Source organism: Chenopodium quinoa, unplaced genomic scaffold (assembly GCF_001683475.1).
Source record: "Chenopodium quinoa cultivar QQ74 unplaced genomic scaffold, ASM168347v1, whole genome shotgun sequence".
Classification (NCBI taxonomy): domain Eukaryota; kingdom Viridiplantae; phylum Streptophyta; class Magnoliopsida; order Caryophyllales; family Amaranthaceae; genus Chenopodium; species Chenopodium quinoa.
The window spans coordinates 3,085,840-3,096,353 of record NW_018744991.1 but is presented as its reverse complement, the minus strand read 5'-3'; the positions used below and the strand labels follow the sequence as shown (position 1 = coordinate 3,096,353).

General features: G+C 31.8%; 2 protein-coding genes across 2 annotated transcripts; one reads left to right on the top strand and one right to left on the bottom strand.

The window, feature by feature from the left end:
* Positions 1-844: 844 nt before the first annotated feature.
* On the top strand, positions 845-1,300 carry LOC110706793 (S-protein homolog 74-like). Its single transcript, XM_021884744.1, has one exon. It carries the CDS (start codon positions 845-847, stop codon positions 1,298-1,300), a length of 456 nt encoding a protein of 151 aa, XP_021740436.1.
* A 4,906-nt stretch (positions 1,301-6,206) lies between these two features.
* On the bottom strand, positions 6,207-10,244 carry LOC110706998. The gene is made up of 3 exons (XM_021885015.1): positions 10,056-10,244; positions 9,172-9,446; positions 6,207-6,504 (listed from the first exon to the last, which is right to left on the bottom strand). Exons 2-3 carry the CDS (start codon positions 9,317-9,319, stop codon positions 6,362-6,364), a joined length of 291 nt encoding a protein of 96 aa, XP_021740707.1. The 5' UTR covers positions 9,320-9,446; positions 10,056-10,244; the 3' UTR covers positions 6,207-6,361.
* Between the last annotated feature and the right edge of the window lie 270 nt (positions 10,245-10,514).

The following is a 10,514-nucleotide window of genomic DNA, read 5'->3' as shown; positions in this document are numbered from 1 at the left end:
TTTAAGATGTATAACATTTTCCATTAAATTTAAATAATTATATATTCCGTATCATAGTATCATCTCTGATTCTTATTAATTGCGACAAAGTTAGTATGTGGAAATTAAGGGGATATATTTTTATACTAGGCACTCCACACACGTTCCTTTTTAACACGCCTTAATTACTTTTCTTTAATTGTTAAGTTGTCCTTTTTACCTATTCTCTCTAACTATGAAAATTGGGTTCCACACTCCTTCCATTATTTTTCTGATCAATACTTTTTCACTCTCCGAAAATCTTGCAAATTATAATGGAACAAATAAAAAAAAACCCGATGGAATGAGTATCATCAACTAGAATGAGCCGATAAGATAGAATTTGTGACTTTAAAAAAGTTTTGACACATTAGAAGGTATAAAACATTAATTATATCACATACTTTATAGTTTAATCTTTTTATTAGTTAAAATTAATCTAATTTTTTTTGAGAAAATAATTATATTTGTTTTTTCTTAAAAAAATGCGTGTGTATGTGTGTGGTGAAGTCGTGATAAACTAGATTATCTCATTTTAGGAACCCTCAATGGGCTAAATCCATGTGTTCTATTTATGATTCATAAAAGTACAAAAATATACCCTTCATTATTTTTAGAAATGCATGTCAAAGGTAGTGACTATTCCAAATTCCAAGGGCAATCAAAGAGTGAAAGTAGGAAATTACACAATATTTCACCATACAAAATAAACTTAATCAATGATATATATGAACAAGTAACATATACCCCTTACTAAATCATTTTAATTAACTTATAAAGATTATTAAGAGCTTGCTAAACAAAATTCTCAAAACAAAAAAAAAAAATGGAAAGATTTTCTTGGGTAATGATCATGTTAGCAATAGTCATTTCAAACCAATACAAAGTCATCTTAGGATGGCCAAATAGTTGGTATACTCATGTTACAATAAAGAATGATTTGCCTGATAATCTCCCTTTGAGATATCAATGCAAATCAAAGGATGATGATTTAGGGGATAGCATACTTCAAAACAAGGAAACATTTACTTGGAAATTCACTCCAAATATTTTTGAATCAACCTTATATTGGTGCAATATTTGGTCAAGATATGGTTATGTATCTAGTAAAGTTTTCTCAGAGAAAGAACAATTTTATCATTATTGTAATTATAAAGATTGCACTTGGAGTATAACAGATCAAGGCATTAATGTTATTGATGTTAAAATTGGCAACCCTGTGCTTTGTCACAAGTGGAATGATGAGAAGCAACAAGGATCACCTAGTCCATCCCCTCAATAGGCTATGCAACAATAATAATCTTGCAACAAAACATATGTAACTTGGCAATTTTTGGTAAACAATATTCTTCTTTTTAATTCAAATCATTCCATCACTATGGTTGTGAATTTGTGATAAACAAGATTACTTCTAGCTATGTCAGACGTTACAACTTCTTTTTTTTTTTTAATTATTTTTTCCCTTCAATAATCTTAATATTGTACTTCTTGTAAAAGTATCGCATACTGAGTACATCTAACCTGCTCAGTTTTGTTATACATTGTTGTTTTTTGGTTAAAGATCTCGAAGCAAGAAAACTTGACTGTAGTTGATGAGTTATACTTCTTCCATTCTTGTTAAGCGCTTTATTTGGAATTTCTTGCTTGCTAAATGCTAATGCACAAATAATAAATTTTGATATTTTAAAAACATACTTTCTTCTTCTTCTTTTTTTTTCTTTTTTTTATCTATCTATCTTTCGACTTTATGTTACGATATGTTCTTTTTTATCTTCCCACTTTTTCTTTATTCTTTACACGTTATATAAAGAAAATTTTCACTTTATCTATCTAGGCAACCACATGATCCACATTAAATTATACTTCATAGTATTATGTATATACCAAAACATTAAAACTAATGTGTCTAAATACTTTTCTCTATCCTACGTAAAAAGTAAAACAGAGGATCACATGAAATCGGAAGGAAAGCGCTAACCATTTGAGCTACCTCGCACTCTATGGACTTTCACAATATCCATGTTACTAACTTTGAGTTTTTGGCCTTACAACTAAACTTTGTGCACCTTACACTTATAATTGATTGCTCATTTTCTCAATTATAATAAAACCAACTTTGTGCACATTACAATATACAACCGATTGTTCATTTTCTCAACTACTCCGTATAATAAAAAACGACTTTGTACACCTTACCATGTACAACCGATTGTTCATTTTCTCAACTACTTCGTATTATAAAAACGACTTTGTGCACCTTACCATATGTACAGACGATTGTTTATTTTTTTCAAACAAACATATACTTCGTCCGTTCTTTTTTACTTGACCTGCTTTGACTTTTATACTATTCACCACTCCTCCTTTGACCGTCTTTTGTGAATAATTTGTAAGGAAAAACATGTTCATGTTGGATATTTTTGAATTCGTCTCAAGAAAACTATCATAATATATAACTTTTATAATTTTTACTTATGAATTATTAATCGTTAAAGTTTTTCATTGGCAAGCGTGATAAAAGAAATAGGTCAAGTAAAAAAGAACAGAGGAAGTATGTTTTGGTTAAATTATGTACCATCTTATAAAAAAAAATTACCTAGCCGATCATTATTTATAGAATTCAATGAAACCTAATTTAATCAAAATAATTTACAAGAAATCAAACAACTACTAATAAAGATATACTTCCTCCGTTTTTTAATAGATATAACACACATTTTTTTACGCTATTTAAGAGAAGTAGGGTTCACATGATGTAATACACTTTAAAATGAGGTGAGAGGTTTTTTAGAGTACAGTGGGTCATATGCTTTAAATAAGAAAAATAGTACAACTTTTTCCCAAAAAACTATCCATTTATACAGGGCCGTTCCAACTATTATGGAGGCCCTGTGCAATTGAGATACATTTGGCCCCCCTCCCCTCTTTTTTTTAAGTAACGTATAATAATATTGCATTTTTTTTATTAAATGCTCCGCTATGATTTATTTGTTGAAGAGGTTTAGAATAAAGAAATATATGTAATTTTTGTAATAATATTGAAGAGATCAAAATATGTTGAAAAGCAAAAATAAAAATAAGTTATAAAAGTATTTACGGGGTATTGTAAAGACGAGAGAGAATGGTAATATTTTCTAAAAATGAAATTGAGCAAAGGAACCATTATTATTGGGGATAAAAATATAAATATTGTTACAATCTTTCAAAATATAGGAATGGAATTTAAAAAAAAAGTACATAAGCAAGGCTCGAACCACGTATCTACAAAACTTAGTATCACCATACTTACCACTAAGCCATAACAATAACACTAGAAATTTGTACAACAATTTTGTATATAATTGTAAACTTGAGGCCCAAGCGATTTTGGGCCCTGTGCGGTTGCGCATGCCGCACACCCTAAGGGTCGGCCTTGCATTTATAGTGTGTTGCAAGTATTGACATTTCCATTTTAGGGATTTGTTGCAAGTATTTAAAAAAGCAGGAAGTATATATTATGACGAAAATCAACAAAATTAATATTGTAGGAAATTTTGAAAAAAAAAACTATTATAAGTTTTTATTATTTACTACTCCGTAGTTTTTGGTCCCGTGCAATGCACGGATTCATAAAGTAAGATTTATTAACAAATAGTTGATTGAAATTAAATGACTTATGTAACAATTTTATTTTATTTCAAATTTGAATTTTTTAATGTCTATCTTTTAAATCCTTATGTGTTGCATATTATATATATAAATAAAATTTATTAAAAGAATTTTAATTTTTTAAATAGAATTTTTGTAAGGAAATAATATAAGTAAATAGCACTTTTGGAGGGAAAATTTTTTCACAAAATTATGTCAAGTGTCTCTTTGGTGATTACTTTAGTTGTATAGATAGGTTATTTATTTTTATAAGTTAGCCATGGACAAGTGTCATATACAAAGTATAAGTTATTTGTTCAAATAAAAAACCTATTTTTACCAACAATCTATTTTCTCTTTTACTATGATTTGTATGAAGAAAATCATTCCTTTTTTTAGTAATATACTTAAATAATATACATTATAATGGATATCCAAATTCCATGAGAAATCAAAGAGTAAATTTAGGAGGTAATAACACACATATTTTCACCGTACAAAATTTAGAAGTGATATGCCTTATAAAAACCTTCAAATAAACCATTTTCTATAATACACTCAAACTAGCTAACCAATATTCCATTATTTAGGCAAACATTATGTATAAATTTTCTTGGGGAATAGTTTTATTTGCAATAGTCATATTAAATCAATATGTAGTCATATTTGCGGATCTTCACGTCTCAATAAAGAATGAATTGCCTGGCAATCAACCTATCAGAATTAATTGCAAATCAAAGAATGATGATTTGGGTTTTCACATACTAAATGTTCATCAAGCATTTTCATGGAAATTTAAACCAAATATCTTTAACACTACCCTTTATTGGTGCAATGTTTGGTCTAACAAATATGGCTACATGAAAAGTGATGTTTTTACTATGAGAAGTGATTTTTATCACCATTGTGATTATAAAGATTGCAATTGGATTGTAACAGATCAAGGGATTAATGTTATAGATTACAAAACGAATAAACCCGTGTTATGGAGCAAGTGGAATGGGTCATCGAAGTAGAAGAATGACAAGAATCAACTAAACCCTTGTTTATGTTCGAGATTATTTAGGAGATTAGGATTTTGCCCCCCACTCCTCACCCTCTTATTCTTGTATTCGTTTAAAATTTCTATTTTCACATAACTTGCAAAATGTGAAGTTCTTCAAAAAAAAAAAAAAAAAAAGGAAGTCATCTTAGAGTTGATCATCTATGGCCTAGCCCGTCGACCTAGTCCAACCCGCCCGAAAAAAGTGCGGGTTTGGGCAAGTAAAAATATGCATTTTTAATTCAAATCCCGCAAAAGCCCGCACCTTTTTAGCGGGTTTGAGCACGATATTTTTATATAAAAGCCCGACCCAACCTGTCCATTTGGTCACCTCGCTCTAAGTCATCTGCAAAAGGGTGTTTTTTTTTTTTTTCTTCAATCTCAGGTAATGTGTACATAAAAATATTTGCAGTGTGCCAATCAAGCTTGAATAAATAGTAACTAGTAACAAAAACATTTGTGCAAATGTGCTTGTCTTACAATGTATTATTTCATATCAATTACTCATTTTCACAAATGAACGAATTTGTTTAAAATCTTTTACTCCACAGCCTTAAATCTTAATGCATCATTTTATTGAAAATTTTGCTTTTTTTGCTTAGCCTATCATTACTTATGGAATCTAACAAAACTTAGGGGGTGTTTGGTTCGGAAAATGGAAATGGAGTGGAAAGGAAATAAATAAGAGGGGGAAAAGGAATCATTTAGCTATTACTTTTTCATTTGTTTGGTTTAACCATGAAAAGGGTATTTGTTAAGAGGGGGGTAAGGGTATTTGTTACCCCAAGTTTTTGAGAGGTAACAAATGAGGGGTAACCATTACCCTTAGGTAGTGGTAATTGTTATCATGCCTTCAAACCAAACACACGGTAATGGTATCGGTTTAATCGAATCCGTTTTCAATCCAAAAGATACACTAACCAAACGCCTCCTTAATTCAATCAAAACAACAAAAATTAACAACCTATAAAGGTTTGCAATGTTGGTTTCTGGTTTAAAGCTTGTTTTGAAGCAAACATAGAACTGTGGAAGTTTGTTCGCTGCAATAATGATGTGTTTTTGTGTAGGTGCGCTATTATTAGAGAGGAAGTCACTTTTAATTTTACCCATTTTGATTATGCAAACCTGTTTGTATTTGCCCTTTCTGCGCAAATGAACAACCTAAAACAATCGATTGGTTATTTAGTAGATGGATCGCATATGAAATTAGGAACACCCCTCCGAGAGCCTATTATGTATACCTATGTGTACCGTACACTTGGGATCATTTGCTCATTCAATCAACAAATAAGTAAAAATATTATTTGCTCATTTGTTAATTGAATGAACAAATGATCCCGGGTGTATATAACAAATTCTAGCCCTCACCCAAAAAAAAAAAGCAAGGGCATCTATTAAGTTGATGGTAAGGAAGAAACTCTAATCATAAATAACGATAATGTGACAACTAATTTTACAACTAATTTTAGGCAAAACCGTGAAAGAGGTATTGGTTTGGGAAAAACCGAAAAACCCTATATCAAACTAAATCCAAGAATAACAATTTGGCGAGCACTCGTAATAAATCAATCAAAAGACCACTTCTCACATTGAGTGACTACATGTTAGAAGTTTGTTACATGACTGTCCCATACAAGGGATAACATACATCTTACATTGATTTTAAAAGGCAACTCAGCTTTTATTGTCATAAGCAACTATGTTCTGGGGTTCACATTCAGGACTCAAAAGGCGGACCAGAAGAGCTGTTGTTGAGCTAACGGATACAGCTCCACAAGCTGCCCATCTGAGACTTCTGGGAATTGTTACTCTTGATCCTGCCAGACAGAAAACCACAAGAATGAATGAAAATAAATGAAAACAACAAAAGTGCCGCACTTAAGAATCTTTTTAATTTAATTGCACTTTTGTATTATAAGCTAAATAATCACACGTTTTAAAGGGACATAATCATAATCGTCTAAAAATAATATTTCTAATTTTTGCTGGGTCTAATTTTGTATGTTGTACTAGTATATACAGTAGAAAATACAAACACTTCTAGACTATCTTGAGAAGAGAGTCGGGATACACCCAAAAAATAGGACTTTGTGACTGTCTAGATTATCTACAGGTGGAATATATTAAGACGATTGAAACTTTGAATTATTCATGTCAATTGCGTAGTATAATTTAGCTACATCTGTTGATGTATCTAACACTTGGTGAATGACAAAATCACCAGTGATAAAACTTGAGGACAAAAATAACACAAGACTAAGGTAAACGTAAGCTCTTAAATAAATCATCTTAATACGAGTATAACTAATATTCCCATAGCAAGCTCTAAAGATACAACCTGATTATTTGGCACCTTCCAGTGAAATTTGGATTTAGCAGTTGATGTGCCTAATGTTATCTCGCTCATAAGAATAATCTAACACCAGGATAATCTTCAGCAAGCTCAGAGTCAAAGTTTTTGCCCAGTGAAAATTCTGTGACAAACTAAATGGAGGAATAGTACTAGTACTACATCTACGAACTAATGCAGAAAAGATCATTACAATTGCATAGGTTATAAAATATTATCATCATCAAAGCAATTCAGTACAAGCACCTATGTTACTTAGATTTGGTAAGAAGTGCAGTATGTGCAGGGTCGGACATGGCCAATTTATGAAATTTGGTTACTATTGATCCAAATTGAAGTGTCTAATACTCTAACACCTATGTTCAAGAGTTGAGCATCTGACACAGATACTTAATGTGAAACAGAGAGACAGAGTAAAATAGAGGAGCACTAAAAGCATGAATCTACAGCGTGAGCCATCCTCATGCAGCCCGGTATACTTCAAACCTCACTCTTTTGAATATAATCCCAACTGGTTCACTCCAGTACTCTCTTTGACTGCTTAATGATGGAGCATATAATTGTATTCTCAGTGTTATATTCCTTTTAGTTAATATTGGGACTGACTTGACAAAACCACACCTCGAATTCTCAATAAAAGAGATGTAGACATTAACCCATCTGCACAACTGCTATCAGACTGATCACTTCATTCATGGCCACAAGTATACATGAAGGAATCTCTAACACAAGGGATAAAATAATATATGAAACTGACTAGGTACATTATAAATTAATAGCAGCTAATTATGCTGTGGTAATGGCATGGCCACACTTTCTAGTCTTCATCAATTGATAGGGCAAGAAGTTCCAATTTCCTAAAGGAAGACATAAACATAAACTTTGAGCTCCATCTGTTTTATTCATATTACGTTAACTGCAATAATCCTTTTCAGTCCTAAAGATTAAACAGTATGCTGAAGCTAATAGCCATTATCAAAATAGCTATAATAAAAAGTCTGGGGGCAGATAGGGTAATGACCAATGAGGGTAATGACAGATTGAAAGTAAGCAAAGATAGATCAAGATCATCAGTTTGATCATCCGATGAAATTTATAATCCTGCATATAGAAACTTTCTCAGCTAAAGGCCTCAAACTTTAGAATACACTAAGAATTTAGTTCACTTACTCTATGTTCATTGGTACATTAGAATGATGCAAAGATATTATGAGCATGTCAGCTGCTATAATTCTTCAAAGGTTGGGAACTAATTCAAGTGAAAATCACAAGCGGCACATTGGAAAGTTTAAGTGATAAGATTGACAAAATATATCTGCTTACAACCAAATGACCTTAGAGGTGATTCCCCCAACAAGGATATATAGGGAGAAACTGAGAAATCATACATTGATACATGGTATGCATATGTTTTGGATTTTCCTATTTTATTCTCATCCACGCAGTGTTCTTGTTCAAACTTTTAAAAGTAATGAATAACTTTTGCAAGTTAAGACATTCCCCCAACTGTCTAGATATACTTCCTGGTCTTGTACATTGATTTGCTTACAAAAAAGGGGAAATAAAGCACCCCTATTTGTCCAAAGGGCTTCTTGGTGAGGTTTGGGGTAAAGGGAGGGTGAGAGTCCATGTCTCCATGAGCCCTACATAGCTTACTAGAGGTAGAAATGAGTGCCCAAAGGATTTGGAGAGGAACTTCAAACCTTACGTAAGGAATGACTTCTCCAACCAGGTGGGTGAAGGGAGAGGAGCTAAATCAATTGAAATCAAACTACCATAAACAGGGTTACATAGAAATTTGTAGTACAAATAGGTACCAAAACTATGAGGGATCTTGTATAATTTTGAGTATTATAGCTATCGCCACGTACAAAAGTTCAGTAGCAGAGGCACCATAAATTTCTCAAGCTTTGTTTACTACATATAATTCAAAAGACCTATATAACAGGTAGTTCCTCACAAGTTTTTATCTTTGATTAATGGAGGTATGACAAATACAATAAAAAAGGAAGACAGGGATGCGAATGTGTAAACTGGTATGAAACAGTATACACCATGTAGTAAAGAGTAGTGCAAACTTGTAATGAAGCAGATTAAGATCAATAAAAAAAAAAACAAAAAAACACACACATACCATAGTGCATTCTACACAAGACCCAAAAACCCAATGCTCCACCAACTGTAAAAATCCCAGCTGTTTGTCTCATTAATCTTGAGCAAGGCTTCGCATCTGATCGCATGAGCTCACCATCAGACCACCCAAGAGCACGTCTCAACGCCATCAAACAATTGCTTCTTTCAAACCTAGCTAATTGCTTGAAATATTCTCGTCGGAAATTTCCCTTTCCAGATTTTTACTAGAAATAGTAGCCTTTACAGTATTAGCTTACTCAAATGACAACAAAGTACCTGATCAAGCATTACACAGCACCCCATCAGCAAATCTAGCTTGCGTAATCAAATTAATCAAATGACATATTCATCTAATCACTGCCTAGAGCTTACCAAGCAATACTCAAATGCAATTCACTACCTGGGGTCTGCTAATGAATCATTTGCTAACAAACTAGCCTCCAAATCACTACTGTGTACCTTAAATTTGCTTATTTGATAGAGTAATTAACAACCATTACTAAGAAAAACAGAACTTATATTCCAAGATTCCAATTTTGTTAATCAACGTTCATTTTGTTCTGCGGAATTTCATCGAACACCTGATGTGCATACTCTAAAAACTCCATCTTTCCCTTACACAACCACATATCTAAAACCCTTGTTTCCTATTCTTGATTTTATGGAGTTTTTCTCATACCCACAAAATTTAATCAATCCAATCAAATAAAAATGACTCTTCTTTAAATTTTTACACACCCCCAAAAATAATTTCACTTGCATTGATACTAGAATTATATTAAACTCAAAATCATTAGGGAAATATAACAAAGTTTAAAATGCATAATAGTTGATTATAACAGATAAAAGGGCAAAATTTATGAAACAAGAAAGAAGAAGCTCTACCTGCCGATTTTCTTAGCCGGAGGAGATCGTTGCTGAATCGGGAGAGAAATTTGTGGAGACTAATACTGTATTTTATTTGAAGAGGAACTAAAATGTACACCATAAATACGGTGTATTTTTTTACTCCGTATTATGGAGTAGAAAAGAAAAACCAATACGAACACCACCCGATGACCTGAATCAATTTAACAATTCGATGTTTCATGGTACAAATAAAACGATGAATCATGTACTTGTAATTGTAAAAACTTAATAAGTAGATAAAGAAACTAAATTTACAGAGATTTGCTAAACCTTTAATAATGTGCGTCCTTGAGGACTCTAATAACCGGTATTTTTGGTGTTAAAGTCCAAAATTAGGTTAAAGTTGTTAAATATTTTTGACAATAACATTACAAAATATATATTATATAAAAGATATTCAAAAATATTCATTTGGGTATGTATGGAAATTGTCAA